At 48.7% G+C, this 27,656-nt stretch overlaps 1 protein-coding gene across 3 annotated transcripts in view; it reads right to left on the reverse strand.

Moving 5' to 3' along the window:
* The window catches only part of FGGY (FGGY carbohydrate kinase domain containing), a 319,083-nt gene that overhangs the window by 126,436 nt on the left and 164,991 nt on the right, over positions 1-27,656 (reverse strand). For all 3 annotated transcript variants that reach the window (XM_073593859.1, XM_073593858.1, XM_073593857.1), the window contains exon 7: positions 6,670-6,798. In XM_073593859.1, the coding sequence (XP_073449960.1) occupies positions 6,670-6,798 (129 nt within the window). The remainder of the gene's footprint in view (positions 1-6,669; positions 6,799-27,656) is intronic.

The following is a 27,656-nucleotide window of genomic DNA, read 5'->3' on the forward strand; positions in this document are numbered from 1 at the left end:
CCAATACGCTTTGAGGGCTACAAGGGACCCCCTTCATCAGAGCTACAAGGGACCCCATTCTTGATAAAGGGAACCACTTTATGAAGCCAAAAAGGGACCCCTTTATCAAGGCAACAAGGGACCACTTTTATCAGGGCAACAAGGGACCCCCTTTATCAGGGAAACAAGGGATCTCCTTTTATCAAGTCAACAAGGGACCCCTTGATCAGGGCTACAAGGGACCCCATTCATCAAAGACAACAAGGGACCCACTTCATGAGGGGAACAAGGGACCCTCTTCATCAGGACTACAAGGGACCCCCTTTATCAGGGCTACAAGGGACTGCCTTCATCAGAGGTAACAAGGGACTGCCTTCATCAGGGCAACAAGGGACCCCCTTCATCAGGGCAACAAGGGACCCGCTTCATCAGGGCAACAAGGGACCCCCTTTATCGGGGCAACAAGGGACCCCCTTCATTAGGGGGTCAAGGTGACCCCCCTTCATCAAGCCAACAAGGCACCCCCTTTATCAGGGCAACAAGGGACTATCTTTATGAGGGGCAACAAGGGACCCCCTTTATCAGGGGCAACAAGGGACCCCCTTTATCAGGGGCAACAAGGGACCCCCTTCATTAGGGCGTCAAGGTGACCCCCTTCATCAAGCCAACAAGGGACCACCTTTATCAGGGCTACAAGGGACCCCCTTTATCAGGGTTACAAGGGGGCCCCTTGACCAGGGCCTTCAAGGGACCCTCTTCATCAGGGCAACAGGGGCACCCCTTCATCAGGGCTACAAGGGACCCCCTTTATCAAGAATAAAATAGACTCCCTTTATCAGAGCTAAAAGGGGACCCCTCTTTATCAGGGCTACAAAATACATAAAACCACCCAGTCTATAGAATATCGACATATCAATGTTCACAGAGAGAAGAATAAAATACCATAGGAATGTAATATTTGAAAATGTAAAAATATTAAAGTTGTATGGTTATCTTCTCCCTGTAAACATTGATATGTGATCATTCTTTAGTCATTGACTATATTTCTTATTACATGTGTTTTGTAGCCCTGATGAAAGAGGTTCCTTTCTAACACCTCCATCCAAAAAAAAAACAAAACAGTTGCCTTTAGATACACATCTCAACCACTGCAGCACCCCTGGATCAGAGTTATGCGTTGCTATGGTGTGGGCGGGCTGGCAGCCAGCATCATAACAACCAATGACACTCTAGGGCCAGGGAGCAGGAAGTCATTCATTGCCATAGTAATGGTAACTGGCAGCCCGCACCATGGACATGCAAGACTCTGTCCAGGGCAGGTGGCATACAGGACTGCCCCCAGCATTCGGGAGAAGATGGAAGTCCACCTTCTCCCGACCTCCTCCACCTGCCACCTTCTGCCATGCATCTGAAGCCAAAAGGTAGAGATCTGATGTGATGGGGGCCTGTGTGACTGGGGAGCTCTGTGATGGGGGACCTGAGTGACTGGGGAGCTCTGTGATGGGGGACCTGAGTGACTGGGGAGCTCTGTGATGGGGGCCTGTGTGACTGGGGAGCTCTGTGATGGGGGACCTGAGTGACTGGGGAGCTCTGTGATGGGGGACCTGAGTGACTGGGGAGCTCTGTGATGGGGGACCAGAGTGACTGGGGAGCTCTGTGATGGGGGACCAGAGTGACTGGCGAGCTCTGTGATGGGGGAGACCTGAGTGACTGGGGAGCTCTGTGATGGGGACCTGAGTGACTGGGGAGCTCTGTGATGGGGGACCTGAGTGACTGGGGAGCTCTGTGATGGGGGACCTGATTGACTGGGGAGCTCTGTGATGGGGGAGAATTGAGTGACTGGGGAGCTCTGTGATGGGGGACCTGATTGACTGGGGAGCTCTGTGATGGGGAGCTTGATTGACTGGGGAGCTCTGTGATGGGGGACCTGAGTGACTGATGGGCTCTGTGATGAGGGACCTGAGTGACTGGGGAGCTCTGTAATGGGGGACCTGAGTGACTGGGGAGCTCTGTGATGGGGGACCTGAGTGACTGGGGAGCTCTGTGATGGGGAGCCTAATTGACTGGGGAGCTCTGTGATGGGAAGCCTGTTTAACTGGGGGCTCTGTGATGGGGGACCTGAGTGACTAGGGAGCTCTGTGATGGGGAGCCTGAGTGACTGGGGAGCTCTGTGATGGGGAGCCTGAGTGACTGGGGAGCTCTGTGATGGGGAGCCTGATTGACTGGGGAGCTCTGTGATTGGGGACCTGAGTGACTGGGGAGCTCTGTGACGGGGAGCCTGATTGACTGGGGAGCTCTGTGATGGGGGACCTGAGTGACTGGGGAGCTCTGTGACGGGGAGCCTGATTAAATGGGGGGCTCTGTGATAGGGAGCCTGAGTGACTGGGGAGCTCTGTGACGAGGAGCCTGATTGACTGGGGAGCTCTGTGATGGGGAGCCTGTATAACTGAGGGCTCTGTGATGGGGGACCTGAGTGACTAGGGAGCTCTGTGATGGGGGACCTGAGTGACTGGGGGGCTCTATAATGGGGAGCCTGAGTGACTGGGGAGCTCTGTGACGGGGAGCTGATTGACTGGGGAGCTCTGTGATGGGGGACCTGAGTGACTGGGGAGCTCTGTGACGGGGAGCCTGATTGACTGGGGGGCTCTGTGACGGGGGACCTGAGTGACTGGGGAGCTCTGTGACGAGGAGCCTGATTGACTGGGGAGCTCTGTGATAGGGAGCCTGATTGACTGGGGAGCTCTGTGATTGGGGACCTGAGTGACTGGGGAGCTCTGTGACTGGGAGCCTGATTGACTGGGGAGCTCTGTGATGGGGGACCTGAGTGACTGGGGATCTCTGTGACGGGGAGCCTGATTGACTGGGGGGCTCTGTGATGGGGGACCTGAGTGACTGGGGAGCTCTGTGACGGGGAGCCTGATTGACTGGGGAGCTCTGTGATGGGGGACCTGAGTGACTGGGGAGCTCTGTGACGGGGAGCCTGATCGACTGGGGAGCTCTGTGAAGGGGGACCTGAGTGACTGGGGAGCTCTGTGACAGGGAGCCTGATTGACTGGGGAGCTCTGTGAAGGGGGACCTGAGTGACTGGGGAGCTCTGTGATGGGGAGCCTGATTGACTGGGGGGCTCTGTGACGGGGGACCTGAGTGACTGGGGAGCTCTGTGACGGGGAGCCTGATTGACTGGGGGGCTCTGTGACGGGGGACCTGAGTGACTGGGGAGCTCTGTGACGGGGAGCCTGGTTGACTGGGGGGCTCTGTGATGGAGGACCTGAGTGACTGGGGAGCCCTGTGACAGGGAGCCTGGTTGACTGGGGGGCTCTGTGATGGGGGACCTGAGTGACTGGGGAGCTCTGTGACAGGGAGCCTGATCGACTGGGGGGCTCTGTGATGGGGGATCCGAGTGACTGGGGAGCTCTGCGATGGGGGACCTGAGTGACTGGGGAGCTCTGTGACGGGGAGCCTGATTGACTGGGGAGCTCTGTGAAGGGGGACCTGAGTGACTGGGGAGCTCTGTGATGGGGAGCCTGATTGACTGGGGGGCTCTGTGACGGGGACCTGAGTGACTGGGGAGCTCTGTGACGGGGAGCCTGATTGACTGGGGGGCTCTGTGATAGGGAGCCTAATTGACTGGGGAGCTCTGTGATGGAGAGCCTGAGTGACTGGGGGGCTCTGTGATGGGGAGCCTGAGTGACTGGGGAGCTCTGTGACAGGGAGCCTGATCTACTGGGGGGGCTCTGTGACGGGGGGCCTGAGTGACTGGGGGGCTCTATAATGGGGAGCCTGAGTGACTGGGGAGCTCTTTGATGGGGAGCCTGAGTGACTGGGGGGCTCTGTGACAGGGGACCTGAGTGACTGGGGAGCTCTGTGATGGGGGAGACCTGAGTGACTGGGGAGCTCTGTGACGGGGAGCCTGATTGACTGGGGGGCTCTGTGATGGGGGACCTGATTGACTGGAGGGCTCTGTGATGGGGGACCTGAGTGACTGGGGAGCTCTGTGACGGGGAGCCTGATTGACTGGGGGGCTCTGTGATGGGGGACCTGATTGACTGGAGGGCTCTGTGATGGGGGACCTGAGTGACTGGGGAGCTCTGTGACGGGGAGCCTGATTGACTGGGGGGCTCTGTGATGGGGGACCTGAGTGACTGGGGAGCTCTGTGACGGGGAGCCTGATTGACTGGGGGGCTCTGTGACGGAGAGCCTGATTGACTGGGGAGCTCTGTGATGGGTAGCCTGAGTGACTGGGGGGCTCTGACATTGATGTGAATTAGACACTCTGATGTTACATAGCTAGTGAAGTTGAAAAAAAGACAATAGTCCACATAGTTCAACCAATTCGAAAAAGATATTGAAAACCCCAATATACACAATCCTACATGATGGGGGACTTATATATAGGGGGCCTCTGATGTATAGGAGTTACTCTGATATGGTGGGGACTCATGTATAGGGGCCCCTAAATGAATAGGAATGACTGTGATGTAATATAGAGCTTTCATGTATAGGGGTCCTCTAATACAGTGGGGGCCTCTGATGTGATGGGGGACCTCTGATGTGAAGGGGGGCCTCTGAAGTATAGGGGGACCCTCAGATGTATAGGGGTGACTGTGATGCAATGTAGAGCTCTCATGTATATGGGGGCCTCTAATGTGATAGGGGCCTCTGATGTGATGGGGGGACCTTTGATGTGAAGGGGCCACTAATGTATAGGAGTGACTCGTGTATAGGGGGACCCTCAGATGTATAGGGTGACTGTGATGTAGGGCTCTCATGTATAGGGAGACCTCTGACCTAATGGGGGCCTCTGACATGATGGGGGCCTCTGATGTGATGGGGGGGACCTCTGATGTGAAGGGGGCCTCTGACGTAAAGGGGGCCCCCCGACTTGATGGTGGGACCTCTGAAGTGATGGGGGCCTCTGATGTGATGGGGGGACCTCTGACATGATAGAGGCCTCTGACGTTATGGGGGACCTCTGATGTGAAGGGGGGCCTCTGACGTAAAGGGGGCCCCCCGACGTGATGGTGGGACCTCTGAAGTGATGGGGGCCTCTGATGTGATGGGGGGACCTCTGACATGATAGAGGCCTCTGACGTTATGGGGGACCTCTGATGTGAAGGGGGGCCTCTGATGTGCAGGGGGGATCTCTGATGTGAAGGGGGGCCTCTGACGTGATGGGGCCTCTGAAATTATGGGGGGGGACCTCTGATGTGAAGGGTGACCTCGGATGTGAAGGGGGGCCTCTGATGTGATGGGGGGACCTCTGATGTGAAGGGGGGCCTCTGACATGAAGGGGGCCCCCGACGTGATGGTGGGACCCTTGAAGTGATGAGGGCCTCTGATGTGATGGGGGGACCTCTGACATGATGGGGGCCTCTGACGTTATGGGGGGACCTCTGATGTGAAGGGGGGCCTCTAATGTAATGGTGGGAACTCTGATGTGAAGGGGGGCCTCTGACGTGATGGGGCCTCTGAAATTATGGGGGGGGGACCTCTGATGTGAAGGGTGACCTCGGATGTGAAGGGGGCCTCTGATGTGATGGGGGGACCTCTGATGTGAAGCGGGGCCTCTGACGTGAAGGGGGCCCCTGACGTGATGTTGGGACCTCTGAAGTGATGAGGGCCTCTGATGTGATGGGGGAACCTCTGGCATGATGGGGGCCTCTGACGTTATGGGTGGACCTCTAATGTGAAGGGGGGCCTCTAATGTGATGGGGGGACCTCTGATGTGATGGGGGCACCTCTGATGTGAAGGGGGGCCTCTGACGTGATGGGGCCTCTGAAATTATGGGGGGACCTCTGATGTGAAGGGGGGCCTCTGATGTGATAGGTGGATCTCTGATGTGAAAGGGGGCCTCTGCCTCTGGTGTGCAGAAGTGACTCATGTATAGGAGGACCCTCAGATATATAGGGGTGACTGTGATGTAGGGCTCTCATGTATAGGGGGATCTCTGACGTGATGAGGGTCTCTGAAGTGATGGGGCCTCTGATGTGATGGGGGGACCTCTGATGTAAAGGGGAGCCTCTGGTGTATAGAAGTGACTCATGTATAGGGGGAACCTCAGATGTATAGGGGTGACTGTGATAGGATGTAGGGCTGTCATGTATAGGGGGGCCTCTGATGTCAAGGGGAGACTCTGATGTAAAGGGGGGGCCTCAGACATGAAGGAGGGGCTTCTAACTTGAAGTTAATTTCACCAAGGCAGTTGCGTACATTGTCCCAGGCTCAGATTTCTCATTGGTAAGTAACATTTATGTTTTTACATTTCAGACAGGGGTGCCCCAAGATTTCACATACTTTTCTAGGGTGCCGTCACTGAAAAAAGGTTGAGAAACCCTGAGACCCACCATAGCAGAATGGCTTAGGGCCCATTCACACCCTCACTGTGCATTAATGCACGCACATGGATGCATGCTATGCCGTGTGACAATGTGCATTGTGCTAAGGCAGCCCTTTCAAACTGAGTTTGCTGCTAATACACCAAAAAATGCGCATTTACCATTTCTGACAGCGCACCACAAAGCATGGCAGTGCGTTGCCGCACATTGCGCTGCATTGCGTCACACCAATGCATGTTATGCACGTTGCTGCGTGTTGCGGTCGGGCTCGCGCTACTACAGCAGGACAATGTGAATGGGCCCTTACATAGCATTGGTATACCACTTTCTTTAAGGAGTTTATCCTCGACTTACCGAGTCCGCCGGCGTGAGCGTCTATTAGCGCAGCGGCCACTGCGATCCCCTGCGGAAGGCCGAGCTCGCTGGCAGCCTCTGATGTGAGCTCGTTCCCGACACAAACTCCTGGAGACACAACCTGGTTTCCTGGGCAGACGGAGGAAAAATAATTAGACTTCACACTGATAAAAAGAGAAATAAAACAGACTTTCCCTGCTAGGAGGCGGCGATGGCGCTCCAACGCTCGCCGATACACACCACTCCGGGGATGTAGGAAAAATAAAAAAAAACAGATAGCGGGTCAGGATATTCAGGGAAACAAATAATCTGAATGTTTTCTGTCCGTCCGTCCTGCCGCACTTCACCACCAATGTGAATGATTTCCAATTATTGATAAGGACTCAACGATGACACATTTTTCCAATCGTGTCAATAAAGCCAAATCGATCAATTGATCACTGATGCAAGCAGGCTCCCCACACTTTGTGCCCACCTACTTTTACTGCCTCCTGGCCGCGAGTGTAAATGATCCCTACTAGTCCTGATAATTCATTCTCACCATACTAAAAAGTAAAGAAAATGAAAAATTTCAAGTTGTCACCATAACGGGAATAAAGCGCACATCTTCCAATGAGGACACCTGTTCCAGTGACAACTGTCTAACAGGGGACCTTCCCCCACTTTGAAGAGATTTCCTTTCGCCTCCTGTTTTATGTACAAGACAGGAAGTGAAGAGAAATCCCCTTAAAGTGGAACTTCAGTCATTTTTTCATCTTTGCATCTATTAAATCTTCTGCCCTTGTTGTTTTAACTTTGGATAGGGGAAGACCCTCACCATGCCAACATCCAAAATATATATTCAAGGACTGACCAAGTCAAAAAAATTAATGGACTTTGTGGGCACATAATGAGAGAGAGAATCAGTAAAAAATGTCTAAATTTTATTACAACATAGTTAAAAAACATATAAACAAAATACAAACAACACCCTGTATAGACACAGTTACCAGTTACCCAATAATGCAGTTATAGAGGACTGGACCTACAGTACAAAGATTTATTCAATACTGTATCAAGGCAACAGAAACATTTCTGATCCAGTAATGCCTCCAAAAACAATTTCTTCCTATTTTTGCTGTATCCTTTGGGTCTGGACGTCACCTTTCCTCAGCCTGCACCCTAACTCATCAGATCTTTACAGCCTGAGCGGGGACCCTTAAGCATTTATCATGGGTTACAGGGGTGTAGTAGGGGTGTAATAGTGATGTAGTAGCAGTGTAAGAGGGGTGTAGTAGTGATGTAGTAGGAGTGTATTAGGGGTTTAGTAGCAGTGTAATAGGTTTGAGGTAGTGCAATAGTAGCAGTGTAGTAGTGCTGTAGTAGAAGTGTAACAAGTGTAATAGATGGCACACTGATCCAAATGCCGGGACATTGAATCAGTGTGACGTATCACAGGAGGTGGGACACTGTTACTGCAGGCCACCCGGCCCGGGAAATTCAAATCACACAGTGGGAGATCGCCACTCTGATCCGTGTGCTGGTGAGCCACATCTGACAGGCACTGGTGAGCCCCATCTGACAGGCACTGGTGAGCCCCATCTGACAGGCACTGGTGAGGCTGCATCTGACAGGCACTGGTGAGGCTGCATCTGACAGGCACTGGTGAGCCCCATCTGACAGGCACTGGTGAGGCTGCATCTGACAGGCACTGGTGAGCCACATCTGACAGGCACTGGTGAGCCACATCTGACAGGCACTGGTGAGCCACATCTGACAGGCACTGGTGAGGCTGCATCTGACAGGCACTGGTGAGCCCCATCTGACAGGCACTGGTGAGGCTGCATCTGACAGGCACTGGTGAGCCACATCTGACAGGCACTGGTGAGCCACATCTGACAGGCACTGGTGAGGCTGCATCTGACAGGCACTGGTGAGCCCCATCTGACAGGCACTGGTGAGCCCCATCTGACAGGCACTGGTGAGGCTGCATCTGACAGGCACTGGTGAGCCCCATCTGACAGGCACTGGTGAGCCACATCTGACAGGCACTGGTGAGGCTGCATCTGACAGGCACTGGTGAGCCCCATCTGACAGGCACTGGTGAGCCCCATCTGACAGGCACTGGTGAGCCCCATCTGACAGGCACTGGTGAGGCTGCATCTGACAGGCACCGGTGAGCCCCATCTGACAGGCACTGGTGAGCCCCATCTGACAGGCACTGGTGAGGCTGCATCTGACAGGCACTGGTGAGCCACATCTGACAGGCACTGGTGAGCCACATCTGACGGGCACTGGTGAGGCTGCATCTGACAGGCACTGGTGAGCCCCATCTGACAGGCACTGGTGAGCCACATCTGACGGGCACTGGTGAGGCTGCATCTGACAGGCACTGGTGAGCCCCATCTGACAGGCACTGGTGAGGCTGCATCTGACAGGCACTGGTGAGTCACATCTAACAGACACTGGTGAGGCCGCATGGATCTCTTGTATCATGTCTGCAGTCTCTGACCATATCATGCCTGCTAGAGGTGCACCGAATGGAAATTTTGCTAATACTATTAGCAGTGTGTTTAAGTTTAAGGGAGAAATTGCAGACATGATACAAGATATGGTCAGAGACTGCCGACTGCATTTTTCTTGAGCATTTCTTGCACTAAAGGTGCCAATAATGGCCAACAATAAATTCATATTATTTTAAATTGATGATATGAATTAAAAAGTCGAATATAATACAATTATATAGAAAAATATAAATATTTTTAAAAAACTGTCATTTTCGGCTTCGGTTTTCGGCAAAGTGCATCCTGCATTTTCGGTTTCGGTACCACAATTGACATTCGGTGCACCCCTAAATGAGGCCCCTGTACAGCCACCAGATCTAAATCCAATAGAGCACCTTTGGGATGTGGTGGAACGTGAGATCGCTATTACGGATGCGCAGCCGACAAAACTGCAGCAACTGCATGATGCTATCATGTCACTATGGAGCAAAATCTCTGAATGTTTTCCAACACCTTGTTGGATCTATGCCACGAAGAATGAAGGCCAAAGGGGGTCCAACCCCGGTACTAGCAAGGTGGACCTAATAAAGTGGCCGGTGAGTGCAGGTGTGTAGTAGTGGTGTAGTAGAAGCGTATCAGGGGTGTAATAGGGGTGTAGTAGTGGTGCAGTAGAAGTGTATCAGGGGTGTAATAGGGGTGTATTAGAAGTGTATCAGGGGTGTAGTAGCGGTGTAGTAGAAGCGTATCAGAGGTGTAATAGGGCTGTAGTAGTGGTGTAGTAGAAGCGTATCAGGGGTGTAATAAGGGTGTAGTAGTGGTGTAGTAGAAGCATATCGGGGGGTGTAATAGGGGTGTGATAGTGGTGTAGTAGAAGCGTATCAGGGGTGTTGTGGAAGCGTATCAGGGGTGTAATAGGGGTGTAGTAGTGGTGTAGTAGAAGCGTATCAGGGGTGTAATCGGGGTGTAGTAGTGGTGTAGTAGAAGCGTATCAGGGGTGTAATAGGGGTGTAGTAGTGGTGTAGTAGAAGCGTATCAGGGGTGTAATCGGGGTGTAGTAGTGGTGTAGTAGAAGCGTATCAGGGGTGTAATAGGGGTGTAGTAGTGGTGTAGTAGAAGCGTATCAGGGGTGTAATAGGGCTGTAGTAGTGGTGTAGTAGAAGCGTATCAGGGGTGTAATAGGGGTGTAGTAGTGGTGTAGTAGAAGCGTATCAGTGGTGTAATAGGGGTGTAGTAGTGGTGTAGTAGAAGCATATCGGGGGGTGTAATAGGGGTGTGATAGTGGTGTAGTAGAAGCGTATCAGGGGTGTAATAGGGGTGTTGTGGAAGCGTATCAGGGGTGTAATAGGGGTGTAGTAGTGGTGTAGTAGAAGCGTATCAGGGGTGTAATAGGGGTGTAGTAGAAGTGTATCAGGGGTCTAATAGGGGTGTAGTAGTGGTGTAGTAGAAGCGTATCAGGGGTGTAATAGGGGTGTAGTAGTGGTGTAGTAGAAGCGTATCAGGGGTGTAATAGGGGTGTAGTAGTGGTGTAGTAGAAGCGTATCAGGGGTGTAATAGGGGTGTAGTAGTGGTGTAGTAGAAGCGTATCAGGGGTGTAACAGGGGTGTAGTAGAAGCATATCAGAGGTGTAATAGGGGTGTAGTAGTGGTGTCTACTACAGTAATTTCCAGCTTCTAGAGGGATCCCACAGGTATGGTATATAGCCTAGCTCATTGCACATCCTGGTCCTGTTCTTGAAGAATTCCAGGTTTTTGGATATTTATTCATAGTTACATTGTTTCAGCTATGTACCGTACATAGTTACATATCCGAGCTGAAACAATGTAACTATGAAAAAATATCTATACCCGGAATTCTTCTTGAAGAACAGGACCAGGATGCGTGCAATGATCTAGGCTACCCCACAGAAGACCATTTGTGCCCTTCAAGCCTACCGCATCCCCCAAAACCACCTTCATTTTGTCTTTGCCATTGACTCCAATTTTTTTCCCCAAAATAGACTAAAAGTTTCACCAAAATCTGAGGGAAATCAAACCCTCTGAATGGGTCTCATCCGTAATCAGAGCGCGGTGTATGGATAGCCGTGTGTGATCAGAGGAGGGAAGAGGGAATGGAGTTCTGATGATCCCGGGAGGAGAGGAGCGGAGCTGGTAATACTGGAATAATCCTTCCTTCCCCATGAAAAACAAATGACATTTTAACACTCAGCATATTATTTGATGTAGCCGGATGATGAATGGTTGGCGGTGTAACTGGAGGGTCACGCTGTCTCAGCCAGTTGGGAACCAGATGTTTTAACATAAATCATGTGCACACAGTTCAGATTCTATACAGTTCAGCTGTTTAAAAGGAACATAAGGATATGTACTAATTTAACCTGACTGCGGGAGCCCCTCAGGGCCTTGCGGGACGGCCAAATCCGCAGTCCCAGACTGGTGATGGCTGCAGCTGTCCTATCTGAAGGCTGGAGATCTGGATTTAAAGGGAACGCAGTTTTATTTTTACAGGTATACTCCGCTTAAAGCTGAAGTTAAATCTGCCTTCCCTGCAGGGCCGTCTTTATTATTGATTGGACCCTGGGCAAACGTTTTCTTGGCCCCCCCCCCATACAATTTCACTCTCCACCTGCTCTAAGACATACAATAAATAGCAGCTAGACTTAAATTCAGTTTACTGTATCAGACCAGGCAGCGATAGTGATCGGTTGACAGAGGTTACAGTGTATCATTACCGCTTCCTGACTGGTTGCTAGAGGTTACAGCACACATTACGGCTCACTGATTAGTTGCTAGAGGTTACAGCACATGATTTCTACTTGTTGATTGGTTGCTAGAGATTACTGTACAGTAATACTGCTCACTGATTGGTTGCTAGAGGTTACAGCACATCATCTCCTCACTGCTCCTCACTGCAGGGGAGTATGATATACATATGAATGCCGCCTTAATTTACATATCAATGCCACAGAATGCAGATAATCACATGTGAATGCCGCCGCTATTTACATGTGATTGCCGGTAAACACAGGGTTGCAGGTGAGTTATCTGTACACAACAATAGGGCAGAGCTGGGCAGCATTAGTAGCAGCACTTCACACTGAGATATCAGGACAGGGCACGGGACTAAAACTTCAAGGGACAAGGGAATTTAAACTGGGATAGTTGGCAAGTATGAGGCAGCTGCTTTGGGCCCCACAAACAATGACAGGGCCCAGGGCAGCTGCCCCTTTTGCCCTGCCTTAAAGACGGCCCTGTTTCCCTGGTCCACCCCCCCACTGTGTGTGTGCATCCAGCAGCGATTAATGTCTGGCTGTGCGAACAGCCCAGAATACCTGTGGCCGCCAGCAACCTAACATTAAGCCTCATGCACACTGGACATTTGGCCATCTTTCCTAGATGCCCGTCCTCCTGGCATCAGAGTTTTGGCAGGAAAAAAAAAAAACGCTTGACACTTGTAAACGCGTGTAACACAGATAGGCCCATCAAGCATTTGGGCGGTAATTCATTTAATTGGCCAGAATAATAATTTAATGCGGCAATGTGTACTTATCTGAATGGCCCCCATGCTTGCTTGAAGGTGGGCGGGAAGGGAGCAATAAAAACGCGAATCAACTGCCTGGGTGATTGCTTATAATAGTGAATATCACTGTTATAAGCAACCATATTTACTGAATGAAATCGATTCATTCAGTGTTTACTATTATGAATAGTAGGCATGTGCACTGCCAAAAAATGTGTTCGTTTTAGTTTTATTCCTTTTTTTTTTCGTTTTTCGGGTCATTCATTATGATCATAATTCGTAAATTCATAAATTCAAAAATTCATAGATTCGAAAGAACAACTAACTAACTAATAATAACTAACTAATAATAACTAATTATTAAATTATAGGTATTGGAATTTCCTTTCAAATTTGGCTGTTAGTGCTATTTAGTTAGTGTTATTCGGAAATTCGAAAATCTGAAATAATAACTAACAAATAATAACTTAACTATTACTATTAAATTATAGGTATTGGGGTTACCTTTAAAATTTGGCTTTTAGCGAACGTAACGAATACAAATTTATTTGAAGTTACGAATTATCCGAAATAACGAATGCCGCATCTAAACAAATGGAACGGAACAAATAATAATAAATAATAATAATAATAATAAAAAGTTTTTATTATTATTATTGTCTTTTATTATTATTAATTTGTTACATTCTCATTTGTTTAGCTATGGCATTCTTTATTTCGGATCATTCGTAACTTCAATAAATTTGTATTCGTTACGTTCACTAACAGCCAAATTTTAAACGAAATCCCAATACCTATAATTTAATATTTAGTAATAGTTAAGTTATTATTTTTTAGTTATTATTTCTGATTTTCGAATTTCAAATTTCCGAATTTCTGAATAACACTAACTAAATATCCCTAACAGCCAAATTTAAAAGGAAATTCCAATACCTATAATTTAATAGTTATTATTAGTTAGTTAGTTATTCTTTCAAATTTCCGAATTTTTCGAATTTACGAATTGTGATCATAATGAATGACCCCAGAAACGGAAAAAAAAGAAATAACTAATAAAACTAAAACAAACAAATTTTTTGGCAGTGCACTATTCACAATTTTTAACTAATATGTTGAAATTCGTTAAAAAACGAATTTGGAACTAAATGAATTGCACATGTCTAGTGATTAGCTGTGATTGGCCACAGCTAATCACATGGTACAGATGGGCTGTGGTTGGCCCTCTCTGTACCATGTGATCACTGTGACCAATCACAGAGATCAACACAATAGTACACAATGAATGGCATGAATGGAAGCTGTCCATTATGTACAATTGTCATGTGATCTGCTGTGATTGGTCACAGTGATCACATGGTACTGGCAAGGGAGCCGGTACATTGATTTGCCATCTGCTGTGTCCGGTGGGGCGCATGCGAGGCATGTTCTGGGGAGAATGTGATACGACTTCCACCCTGATCTAGAGCAGTCCTGCCTGGCCATCATTTGATTATAGGATGGGCAGGAACTGCTTAAAAATAATTCAATTAGGACGGATTATGAGAAGTGAACGGCAAGTAACGGGAAAAAAATGACTGACCTGCGGCAATTGCGCCACTGCTGTGATTGTTGACTTGATGGAGGAGGCAGCTGCCCTCACAAGTCTCTCTCAACATATAACAAACCTTGGAAAAAGCCAGAGCATGTTGCTCTGCAGAGAGACTCTGCTTGGCGGCAGCTTTGGCAAATAAGAACTACTGTTTTATGGGACTAAACATAGGGTCAGAAGGTTTTCATTAGATACAATTTAATATGGTTAGAGCTGGACAGGATACAATTTTGGTTATATGTTTCAAGTTTGTTTATTTTGGACAAAGCTGCCGAAATTAATAAACGCTGAAAGTGTTGTAACTGATACTAAACACCATAAAGCTGGTTGCGGCCAGTAAGAACCTACCTGCTGTGCTCGTTACCTGTAAAAAAAAAAACCCACTCAAAGCAATCTACCCCACCTCTGCATTGAATGTGCTCTACAGCCCATCTCCGGGCACAACCAAACCCTTCTCCCATCCATCCCTCCGTCCCATCCAATCACAGCATTGTTTCAGGTGTGGAGAGTGGTGATCCAATGGTACAGTACGTGCCTATTAGGATGGGTTCAAGACACCTTATTATGCAGTGCAATCTTCTGGAGACTAAGAGGACACCAGCACTGGACAGCCAAAAGGAATTGTCCACATAACCCAGGTAGCAACATAGACACCCCAAAGAAAGGTCCTCCTCCTTTGCAGAAGAAAGAAGGCTCAGGATGGCAACAGGTTTAGGTAAGTTAAAGGGACTTTGAGATTTGACCAGTCCTTTTTATATTTTTTACATTGAGTAAGGGATCGGGTTAGGACCCGTCTCAGGTTTTGGGAACCCACACTGAAACCAATTCATAGGGCGTCAATGGTAAAAATGCCCTTTTTAATGGTGCTTAGTGGGAAGAATGTTCCTTACATTGGTGATCAGTGAGAAGTATGCTCTTTACATTGGTGACCAGTGGGAAAATGCTCCTTACATTGGAGGTCAGTGGGAATAATGCTCCTTTCTTTACAGATGTGGTTAGTGGAAGGAATGCTCCTACATTGGTGGTCAGTGGGAAGAATATTCCTTACATTGGTCATCAGTGGGTGTAATCTTTCCTACACTGGTGCTCAGAGGGAAGAATGATCCTTACATTGGTAGTTACTGAGGAGAATGCTCCTTACATTGGTGGTCAGTGTGAGGGATTCCCCCTTACATTGGTAGTCAGTAGGAAGAATTTCCCTTACATTGGTAGTCAGTAGGAAGAATGTCTCTTAAATTGGTGGTCAGTAGGAAGAATGCCCCTTACATTGGTTGTCAATAGGGAGAATGCGCCTTACATTGGTAATAAGTAGGGGAGATGCTCCTTACATTGGCGGTCGGTGGGAAGAATGCTCCTTACACTGGTGATCAATGGAAAAAATTCCCCCTACATTGGTGGTCAGAATGCAGACAGCTAAAGAGATCATTGGTGTCATGCTGATGGCTTCACCACCTGGCTTTGGCACTGAAAGTATGCAGGCACTATGAAATTAAAGGTCAATCAGCCACAGCTCAAGGAACCCCTAGCAACCTGTGAAGGAACCCTAGGGTTCAGTTGAACCCTGGTTGAGAATGGCTGATCTAGATCTAGATTAGGGATGAGCTTCGTGTTCGAGTCGAACCCATGTTCGACTCGAACATCGGCTGTTCGATCGTTCGCCGAATTGCGAACGTTATGGGCCGTTCGCGCTAAATTCGTGTGGCGCGTCACGGCCCATAATTCACTGCGGCATCGCAGTGCATTGCTGGCTGATGATTGGCCAAGCATGCACTATGACCCGCATGCTTGGCCAATCACAGCGCTGTCAGTAGAGAGAGCTGTAATTGGCCAAAGCCAGGGTGGCTTTGGCCAATTATGGCTCAGGGGATTTAGTACACACCCCACACTATATAAGGCCGCCTGCACGGCAGCCCTGTGTAGTGTGTGTTCCGGTGTGCTGAGAGATAGAGAGAGAGAGAGACAGTGTCATTTGATTTGAGTTAGATAGATTAGGCAGAACAGTCAGTCAGTTAGCTGCACTTACAGTGTATTGTGTATATATATGCATCCCAGGTGTTGCATATATATATATACACTGTATTCAGTTTAGCTAGATCTGTTCCTGTTATCTTCTATCTAGACTATTTACATTTAATGCAGTGCGTCCTGCTCACAGTGTTCAGCTAGATCCGTTCCTGTTAAATTCCTACTGACCGGCAGGCTTGTCTGGTTACAGTATATAAAGCTACCTGAAGAAAATTACAGGTGTTCTATTTGATCCTATTAGTACCACGGTCAGGCAGCTAGACTATTTACATTTAGTACAGTGCGTCCTGCTCACAGTGTTCAGCTAGATCCGTTCCTGTTATCTTCCTACTGACAGGCAGGCTTGTCTGGTTACAGTATATAAAGCTACCTGAAGAAAATTACAGGTGTTCTATTTGATCCTATTAGTACCACGGTCAGGCAGCTAGACTATTTACATTTAGTACAGTGCGTCCTGCTCACAGTGTACAGCTAGATCCGTTCCTGTTATCTTCCTACTGACAGGCAGGCTTGTCTGGTTACAGTATATAAAGCTACCTGAAGAAAATTACAGGTGTTCTATTTGATCCTATTAGTACCACGGTCAGGCAGCTAGACTATTTACATTTAGTACAGTGCGTCCTGCTCACAGTGTACAGCTAGATCCGTTCCTGTTATCTTCCTACTGACAGGCAGGCTTGTCTGGTTACAGTATATAAAGCTACCTGAAGAAAATTACAGGTGTTCTATTTGATCCTATTAGTACCACGGTCAGGCAGCTAGACTATTTACATTTAGTACAGTGCGTCCTGCTCACAGTGTACAGCTAGATCCGTTCCTGTTATCTTCCTAATGACAGGCAGGCTTGTCTGGTTACAGTATATAAAGCTACCTGAAGAAAATTACAGGTGTTCTATTTGATCCTATTAGTACCACGGTCAGGCAGCTAGACTATTTACATTTAGTACAGTGCGTCCTGCTCACAGTGTTCAGCTAGATCCGTTCCTCTTATCTTCCTACTGACAGGCAGGCTTGTCTGGTTACAGTATATAAAGCTACTTGAAGAAAATTACAGGTGTTCTTTCCCAGCTTAGTGCAGCTACAGGCCATTAGTATGTCTGGAAGGCCAAGAAGGAGAGGCAGACAGTCACAAGCCAATAAGAGAGGGCAAGCAGGCTCTGTGTCTAGTGCTGGTCGTGGAGACGGTGCATCCTCATCAGCACGTGGCCATGGGACACGCTTGGCCTTTTTTTCGGCAGCTGGCCATGTTGAGCCGCAACATGCGAAAGACTTGGTCGAGTGGATGACCAAGCCGTCCTCATCCTCCTCATCCTCTCTCACCCATGCCCAGGGTGCTTTGTCTGGCAAAGCAGCGGCCTCTTCCCTCAGCTCAATGTCATCAGTGACTCCTTCCCTAGCTCCACCATGTCCTCATGAGGATTCCCTCGAACTGTTTGACCACAGTGTTGGGTACATGCTCCAGGAGGATGCCCAGCGTTTGGAAGGCTCTGATGACGATACTGAGCTCGATGAAGGCAGTAACATGAGCGCGGACAGAGGGGGTGCCCAAGAAGGACAGCAATCTGGCAGTCATGCTCCCCCTGCTGCAGCATACTGCCAGGTTTGCTCCAGTGATGAGGAGGGAGGGGATGATGAGGTCACTGACTCAACGTGGGTGCCTGATAGGAGAGAGGAGGAGGAGGAGGAGGAGGAGGAGGAGGAGGAGGAGGAGGCGGCAGCACATCACCAACGAGGCAGGATGCCCTCCAGGGGCCAGCCTAAGGGCAGCACATTGACTGCATCACACCCCAAAGCTCCACATGTGCAGGGCGCTGCAGTCTCTGCGCGTTATTCAAAAAGTTCTTTGGTGTGGGCCTTTTTTGAGACGAGTGCATCAGATCGCACCGCTGCTATTTGCAACATATGTCTCAAGCGTATCTCGCGTGGCCAAAATATCTCCCGCTTGGGTACCACATGCTTGACCAGACATATGTTGACCTGCCATGCAGTTCGTTGGCAAGCGTATCTAAAAGACCCACACCAAAGAACAAAGAGGATCTCTCCTTGCTCCTCATCAGCTGAGATTTCCAACCCCACTAGACCTTCAGTCCTCTCTGAGACCTGCAGTGAGAGGAATGAAGGTGTAGAATTAGGTGTGTCACAGCCAAGTACTTGTGGGCAATCTGCTTTTGGTACACCGACGTCAGATTGTACCAGGCAAATTTCCCTGCCCCAGCTGCTGCACCGCCGAAAGAAGTTTGCTCCCAGCCATCCACATGCCCAGCGGTTGAATGCTAGCTTGGCAAAATTGCTAGCACTTCAACTGCTGCCTTTTCAGTTGGTAGACTCTGCCCCCTTCCGTGAGTTTGTGGAATGTGCGGTTCCTCAGTGGCAGGTACCCAAACGCCACTTTTTCTCACGGAAGGCGATTCCGGCTCTCTACCGGCATGTGGAAGGCAATGTCCATGCCTCGCTGGACAGGGCGGTCAGCGGTAAGGTGCATATTACCGCTGACTCATGGTCCAGCAGGCATGGACAGGGACGTTACCTAAGTTTCACGGCGCATTGGGTGACTCTGCTGGCAGCTGGGAAGGATGCAGGACAAGGTGCAGTAGTGTTGGAGGTTGTTCCGCCACCACGCCTCCAAAATGCTGATTGTGACACACCTCTCTCCTCCACCCCCTCCTCTTCTTCTTCCTCCATGGCCTCTTCCTCGGAACCAGCGGTGCTCCGTAGGCGTTCAAGGGGCTACGCAAGTACGCAGGCCAAAAGATGCCATGCGGTGCTTGAGCTGGTGTGCTTGGGGGACAGGAGCCACACTGGGGCAGAGGTTCTGTCAGCTCTGCAGGGGCAGGTTCAGAGGTGGTTGACGCCACGCCAACTTAAGGCAGGAATGGTGGTTTGCGACAATGGCACCAACCTCCTCTCTGCCCTCCGACAGGGACAAATGACCCATGTGCCCTGTTTGGCTCACGTCCTTAACTTGGTGGTGCAGCGGTTCTTGGGCAGGTACCCGGGCTTACAGGATGTCCTGAGGCAGGCCAGGAAAGTCTGTGTGCATTTCCGCCGGTCATATAATGCCAGTGCTCGGCTGACGGACCTCCAAAAGGAGTTTAACCTGCCCAAGAACCGCCTAATCTGTGACATGCCCACCAGGTGGAACTCAACGTTGGCCATGCTGCAGCGGCTGCACACGCAGCAGAGGGCCATAAATGAGTACCTGTGCGACTATGGCACCAGGACAGGGTCAGGGGAGCTTGGTTTTTTTTCCCCACGCCAGTGGGCCATGATCAGGGATGCATGCACTGTCCTGTCACCATTCGAGGAGGCCACGAGGATGGTGAGCAGTGACAGTGCATGCATCAGTGACACTGTCCCCCTTGTCCACCTGTTGGAGCACACGCTGCGTGGAATAATGGACAGGGCACTTGAGGCAGAACAGAGGCAGGAAGAGGAGGACTTCCTTAGCTCTCAAGGCCCCCTTTATCCAGACAGTGTTCCTGCGTGCCCGCCGATCACACAGGAAGAGGACGAGGAGGAAGAGGAGGAGGAGGAAGATTGTGTCAGTATGGAGGTGGAGCCTGGCACTCAGCATCAGCAGCAGTCTTTAAGGGATCAGTCCCAAGAAACACATGGACTTGTACGTGGCTGGGAGGAGGTGGCTGCGGACCATGTCGTTCTTAGTGACCCAGAGGACTCCGGACCGAATGCCTCAGCAAACCTACGCTGCATGGCCTCCCTGATCCTGCAAAGCCTGCGTAAGGATCCTCGTATTCGTGGTATCAAGGAGAAGGACCAATACTGGCTGGCAACCCTCCTTGATCCACGTTACAAGGGTAAGGTTGCGGACCTTATCTTGCCATCGCAGAGGGAGCAGAGGATGAAACATCTTCGGGAGGCCTTGCAGAAAGGTCTGTGCAACGCGTTCCCAGAGACTGGGAGGTTACAAACTCCTGTTTCTGGACAACGTGTTGCTGAGGCTTCGGTCAGTCAAAGAAGGAGCGGTGGAGAAGGTGGCCGTCTGACCGATGCGTTCAGACAATTTTTTGGTCCGCAGCCCCAAGGTATGATCGGTTCCAGCAACCATCGCCAGCGTCTGTTTTACATGGTGCAGGAATACCTAGGGGCAAGATCAGACTTGGACACCTTTCCCACCGAAAATCCTCTGGGTTACTGGGTCTTGAGGATGGATCACTGGCCAGAGCTTGCACAGTATGCAATTGAGCTACTGGCCTGTCCTGCATCCAGCGTTCTTTCGGAACGCACATTCAGTGCTGCTGGAGGCGTGGTAACCGATCACAGGGTGCGTCTGTCCACCGACTCGGTCGATCGGCTGACCTTCATAAAAATGAATGAGTCTTGGATCACCACCAGCTACCAAGCACCTGATGCTGATGTAACCGAATAATTTTTTTTGAAATCTCAGATCCCTTCAAAGACTGCCTATGCTGATGCTGAGTGACTATCCCTGAGTAATTATCCTCTTCCTCCTCAATCATCACGCTGATAGCTTGTTGCAGTGTTGTGGCACCAGCACCAGTGCCTAAGGCCCAATTTTTCTGCCCCTGTCTAACAGGGGCGTGTAATTACAATTTTTGATGCAATACTTTGCAGCAGGGCTCGTTCCTGCGTTCCAACTAGAGTGTCTGTGAGGGGTTGCAGTGTTGTGGCACCAGCACCAGTGCCTAAGGCCCAATTTTTCTGCCCCTGTCTAACAGGGGCGTGTAATTACAATTTTTGAAGCAATAATTTGCAGCAGGGCTCGTTCCTGCGTTCCAACTAGAGTGTCTGTGAGGGGTTGCAGTGTTGTGGCACCAGCACCAGTGCCTAAGGCCCAATTTTTCTGCCCCTGTCTAACAGGGGCGTGTAATTACAATTTTTGAAGCAATAATTTGCAGCAGGGCTCGTTCCTGCGTTCCAACTAGAGTGTCTGTGAGGGGTTGCAGTGTTGTGGCACCAGCACCAGTGCCTAAGGCCTAATTTTTCAGCTCCTGTTCAACAGGGGCATGTAATTACAATTCTTGATCTAATATTTCACAGCAGGGCCCTGTGAGGGCTTACAGTGTTGTGGCCACAGCAACACCTAAGGCCCAAATTTCTGCTGAGTATATAGGGCAGGACCCTACTTTCAAACATCTAACTTACAAACGACTCCTACTTGCAAACGGAAGGAGACAACAGGAAGTGAGATGAAATCTACCCCTAGGAAGGGAAATTCTCTCCTGTAAGAGTTAATATGGGAAAACAAGTTCTCCTTTCCACTGATGCTTTCCAATCCTTGTTCCACAAAAAAACCCAAATTTTCAAAAAACATTTTTCATTGGGACAAAAAAGTGAGGTGAAATCTTCTGAAGAGGAGGAAAGACAGCAAAACAAATGTCACAGGGGTGATAACCCTTCCCTATGTTTTCCAAAAAGCTTAGAAAAGATTTTTTGGCTGGAGCTAAACACGTTAAAAATGTTCAAAATTACAAACAGATTCTACTTAACAACAAACCTACAGTCCCTGTCTTGTTTGCACCGCCTGTATACTGCTGTTCAGAGTATATAGGGCCTGGTGGCCCCACACCTTTCCTTATTTTAATTTGGGTGCGGGGTTCCCCTTAATATCCATACAAGACCCAAAGGGACTGGTAATGGACTGGGGGGTACCCATGCCGTTTGTCTCACTGATTTTCATCCATATTGCCATGACCCGACATGACATTAAACCCGCAAGCAGTTTTAAATGAGATTTTTTCCTTTAAAAATGACATTTGGTGCAGGGACTGTTCTAAACATGGGAAACACGCGTCACTTTACAGGCATACTATAGACACCCCCCAGGTACGATATTTAAAGGAATATTTCACTTTTTTTTTTTTACTTTAAGCATCATTAAAATCACTGCTCCCGAAAAAACGGCCGTTTTTAAAAGTTTTTTTTGCATTGATACATGTCCCCTGGGGTAGGACCCGGGTCCCCAAACCCTTTTTAGGACAATACCATGCAAATTAGCCTTTAAAATGAGCACTTTTGATTTCGAACGTTCGAGTCCCATAGACGTCAATGGGGTTCTAACGTTCGTGCGAACTTTCGGTCCGTTCGCGGGTTCTGGTGCGAACCGAACCGGGGGGTGTTCGGCTCATCCCTAATCTAGATAAATAAGGACATTGAAAAGAGTAATAGTAACTTTCAAATGAAGACGCCTCTGACTCAACATAAACAAGTATGCTGTCAGGATCTTGTATATGCCCCAAAGGAACTGCAGCCGTTCACAAGATATAGATTAAATGACCCCCGCGGGATTACAGCTGTTTTTTCACTCAATATGCTCCATACTGTTCTTATGCATGATTATGTGCATTTACTCTGTGCGAATATTTGTGTTTTCCTGATTGATATTACAGTTGTAAGAATACAGTTGGCTATTATTCACCTTGTATGAGCCATTCACCAGTTGATGTACCACCTTTGACACTTGGGGTGAAGATTACGATTATTGCTCCTTGGTGGCACTTATATAAGGACATCCTTGTTGCATTCTTAACAGTTACTTTGTGAACTGCTAAAATTGCTTTAAGGTGCACACAAGAAGAAGCTGATAGTGGGAGAAGAGCCATACATCTGCATGATATTTACCCTACATATGGAGCATTCATCATACAAGCTTCTGTAGATGATATACTATTGTTGATACTGCATTTTGGCAGCAAAGATTATCCTTAATGCTCTTTAATGGCATTGATATAAGAACTTATCATATATCTTGTGAATGGCTGAAATTCCTTGAGGGCATATACAAGATCATGACAGCATCTTTACTTGTTTAAGTTGAGCCAGAGGCATCTTCGTGTAAAAGTTATAATAACTATTTTTAATGTTCTTCCGTTTATGGATCTTGACCAGCCCTTCTCAACCTTTTTATGCTGGAGAAACCCTTGAAATGATTTTTACGTTTCAGGGAACCCCTGCTAAAATGTATTCATCAGGGGACAGTGGGAGTCATGTTCCCTTGCAGTGGTGGTTAGAACACCACCCTTACAGGCAGCTATAAAGGTTTTTAGTGTCGTGGTAATGGCTCTGCCAAGTGACTGTAGACTATGTAGGCACCATCAAATAGGCGGTCTCCTGATGAGTGGCAACTGGCCATGAAACACGTCAAGCCCATCAATGTCATTGTGTTCCCAACACATAGCTTGACCTCAACTGTGATTCATTTGTATCATATAACCCATTGTATCCATTACTCAATAAACATTTGGCTTTTTATACTAGTTACTTTCATGGGATACTATGCGTTTTTAGATGCGTGCATGTGTACATAAATTAATTCCTCTTTTTTGTATGCCATCTCCTTGTATATAGATTTGAATACTCATGTTCAACCATATATCACATGTTTATGAGGTATGCTTTTTTTTTATGCCAATTAAAATTTTTTACAATTTCTCCTACCATGTATCTTGTGCCTCACTCAAAGCCCCAAAAACCCCTTTCTTATAGCCACATTAACCATCAAGTGAGTGGTCAATCAGTCACATCAACTATCAACTGGGTGGCCATTCAGCCATATCAACCATCAAATGGGTGGTCAATCACTCACATCAACCATCAAATGGGTGGTCAAACAGCCACAACCACCATCAAATTGGTGTCGGTCAATCAACCACAATAACCATTAAATGGGTGGTCAATCAGCCACAACCACCAACAAATGGGTGGCCATTAAGCCACAACAACCATCAAATGAGTGGTCAATCAGCCACGGCAACCATCAACTGAGTTGTGAATCAGCCACAACAGTCATTAAATAAGTGATCAATTAGCCATATTAACCATCAAGTGAGTGGTCAATCAGTCACATCAACTATCAAATGGGTGGTCAGTCAATCACAACAACCATCAAATTGGTGGTCAATCAGCCACATCAACCATCAAATGGGTGGCCAACCAGCCACATCAACCATCAAATGGGTGGTCAATCTAGGGTTGCCACCTCATCCCTTTAAACCTGAACACATAATAAGTAGGCAGGTTCTGAAGCTAATTTAATGCAGAAAAGGCACCAAATGAGCTTAATTACCACCTTAATCAGCCAGAGAACCTGTGTAATGAATATGTGTTCGTTTTTAAAGGGATGAGGTGTCAACCCGAGGTTAATCAGCCACAACAACCAACAAACAGCTGGTCAATCAGTTACATTAACCATCCAATGGGTGGTCAGTGAGCCACAACAGCCATCAAATGGAGGGTCAACCAGCCACAGAAACCAGTAAATGGGTAGCCATTCAGCCACAATAACCATGAGATGAGTTGTCAATCAGCCACATCAACTGGGTGGTCAATCAGCCAAAACAGTCATCAAATGAGTGTTCAATTAGTCACATCAGCCATCAAATGGGTGGTCAATCATCCGCAACAACTGTTAAAAGGGTGGTCAATCAGCCACAGCAACCATCAACTGGGTGGTCCATCAGCCACAACAATAATCAAATGAGGGACCAATTAGTCACATCAACCATAAAATGGCTGATCAATCAGCCACAGTTCAAGGAACGCCTAGCAGTCTCTAGAGGAAACATGCTTGAGAATGGCTGATCGCCTACTACTTACTATGAATGGTTTGTTAGAAGCATGGCTGCCTGCAATGCATAGAGAAGCACAGAGGCCCAGTCATAACATCACTGGTCTAAAATAAAGTTTGTAATGAAAATGGAAAAGGATTATTTAAACATTTTATAAGCATGTGGATGAGGTTGGGGAAGGAAGAACCAGGGAAGTCAAAATAGAAGCAGATTAAACTTCAGCTGTAAAGGAAACTGGCAGACCCAACAGCCACCAAATATGTTTCCAGTTTTAAAACACAGACATTTTAATAAACGTTCGCTGCCCCGTCACTTCTAATTACTCGGTAACTTTTTTCCTGCCTAGAAGCCAATATGAAGGATGGCAATTTTTTTTTCTCTCCATTTAAATAAAATCTTAAAGCATACAATCGGCACTTTTTTTAAATCCATTTTTTGCCGTCAACCTCAGAACATTTCTCCCATCCTTTATTGTGAAATACTTACATCCTCTCCCACTGACCACAATAAAAAACGAAGGCGGCTTTGTTTTCCTAGAGTTCTGAGCCTATAAAACGGCCGTTTTACGCTGACACTGTGAGAAGACGAGTCTGTTTAGTTTTGTGGCCTGGGCTATGTATCATTAGTTTGCGGTGTGGTGAGGGCTGGGGCTTAACGACGGGGGATGAAAATGTCCTCGGACATTTCAACAAATTCAGATGACCCAAACATAGGTCTCAACTGTCTGTCTGTCTCCCCTTCACAACTGTAATTTTTTCAGGTTCAATGTACAGGTTTGCAACATAGAGGAGTCAAGTTATGGCACAAGAGCTTGCACCCCATCCAGTTAATCTTGCTAAGGGGGTGGTTGCATAAGAAGGTAGGGGGCTTTGTGGTACTGTGGTGGTTGCATAGGAAGGTAGGGGGCTCTGTGGCCTTGTGGTGGCTGCATGGGAAGGTATGGGATTCTGTGGCATTGTGGTGGTTAGATGGGAAGGTAGGGGGCTCTGTTGCATTGTGGTGGTTGGATAGAAAGGTAGGGGGCTCTGTGCCATTGTAGTGGTTGAATGGGAATGTAGGGATTCTGTGGCATTGTGGTGTTTTGATGGGAAGGTAGGGGGCTCTGTTGCATTGTGGTGGTTAGATGGGAAAGTAGGGAGTTCTATGGCCTTGTGGTGGCTGCATGGGAAGGTATGGGACTCTGTGTCCTTGTGTTGGTTGCATAGAAAGGTAGGGGGCTCTGTGGTGTTGTGGGGGTTGCATGGAAAGGTAAGGGGTTGTGGTGGTTGTATGGGAAGGAAGGGGGATCTGTGACATGGTGGTGGCTGGATGGGAAAGTAGGGGACTCTATGGCATTGTGGTGGTTACATGGGAAAGTAGGGGGCTCTGTGGCATTGTGGTAGTTGCATGGGAAGGTAGGGGGCTCTGTGGCATTCTGCTGGTTGGTTGGAAAGGTAGGGGGCTCTGTGGCATTCTGCTGGTTGGTTGAGAAGGTTGGGTCGCCCTGTGGTATTGTGGTGGTTACATAGGATGGTAGGGGGCTCTGTGTTACTCTGGTGATTGAATTGGTAGGTAGGAGGGCCTGTGGCATTGTGGTGGGTGGATGGGAGGTAGGAGGCTCTGGCACACTGTGGTGGTTGTATGGGAAAGAAGGGGCTTCCCAGCACTGTGGTGGTTCCATGGTAAAGTAGGGGGCTCTGTGGCATTGTGGATGTTGAATGGGAGGTAGCAGGCTCTGACACATTGTGGTGGCTGTATGGGAAAGCAGGAGGCTTTGTGGCACTGTGGTGGTTGCATAGGAAGGTAGGGAGCTGTGTGGCCTTGTGGTGGCTGCATGGGACTGTAGGGGACTCTGTTCCATTGTATCAGTTGGATAGAAAGGTAGGGGGCTCTGTGCCATTGTAGTGGCTGAATGGGAAGGTAGGGGATTCTGTGGCATTGTGGTGGTTGCATGGGAAGGTAGGGGGCTCTGTGGCATTGTGCTGGTTGGTTGGGAAGGTAGGGTCGCTCTGTGCTATTGTGGTGGTTGCATAGTATGGTAGGGGGCTCCGTAGTACTGTGGTAATTGGATGGGTAGGTAGAGGGGTCCGTGGCATTGTGGTGGTTGGATGGGAGGTAGGAGGCTCTGGCACACTGTGGTGGTTGTATGGGAAAGAAGGGTTTTCCCAGCACTGTGGTGGTTCCATGGTAAAGTAGGGGGCTCTGAGGCATTGTGGTGGTTGAATGGGAGGTAGCAGGCACTGGCACACTGTGGTGGTTTTATGGGAAAGAAGGGGGCTTCCCGGAAATGTGGTAGTTCCATGGTGAAGTAGGGGACTCTGTGGCATTGTGGTGGTTGGATGGGAAGGAAGGAGGCTCCGTGGCCTTGTGGGGGCTGCATGGGAAGGTAGAAAGCTCTGTGGCATTATGATGGTTGGATAGGAAGGTAGGAGGCTCTGTGGCATTAGGGTGCTTGGATGGGAATGTTAGGGTGCTTTTTGGCATTGTGGTGGCTGCATGAGAAGGTAGGAGGCTCTGTGGCATAATGGTGTTTGGATGGGAAGGTTAGGGGGCTCTGTGGCGTTGTCGTGGTTGGATGGGAAGATGGGGGTCTGTTACATGTTTGTGGTTGGATAGGAAGGCCGCAGGCTCTGGCATACTGTGGTGATTGTATTGGAAAGAAGGGGGGTTCCTGGCACTGTGGCGACTGCATGGGGGGGGTCTGTGGTATTGCGTTGGTTAGATGGTGACAAAACCACCTCTATATGTAATAAGTGAATATTCACATTCAAGTTAACTGAACATTTAGCAAGAAGGACCCCGTGAAAAGGAAGTTTTCCCAGCAGGCATAAACCACACAGCTGGAAGGAG

The sequence above is a fragment of the Aquarana catesbeiana genome, linkage group LG07, assembly GCF_042186555.1.
Source record: "Aquarana catesbeiana isolate 2022-GZ linkage group LG07, ASM4218655v1, whole genome shotgun sequence".
Taxonomy (NCBI): Eukaryota; Metazoa; Chordata; class Amphibia; order Anura; family Ranidae; genus Aquarana; species Aquarana catesbeiana.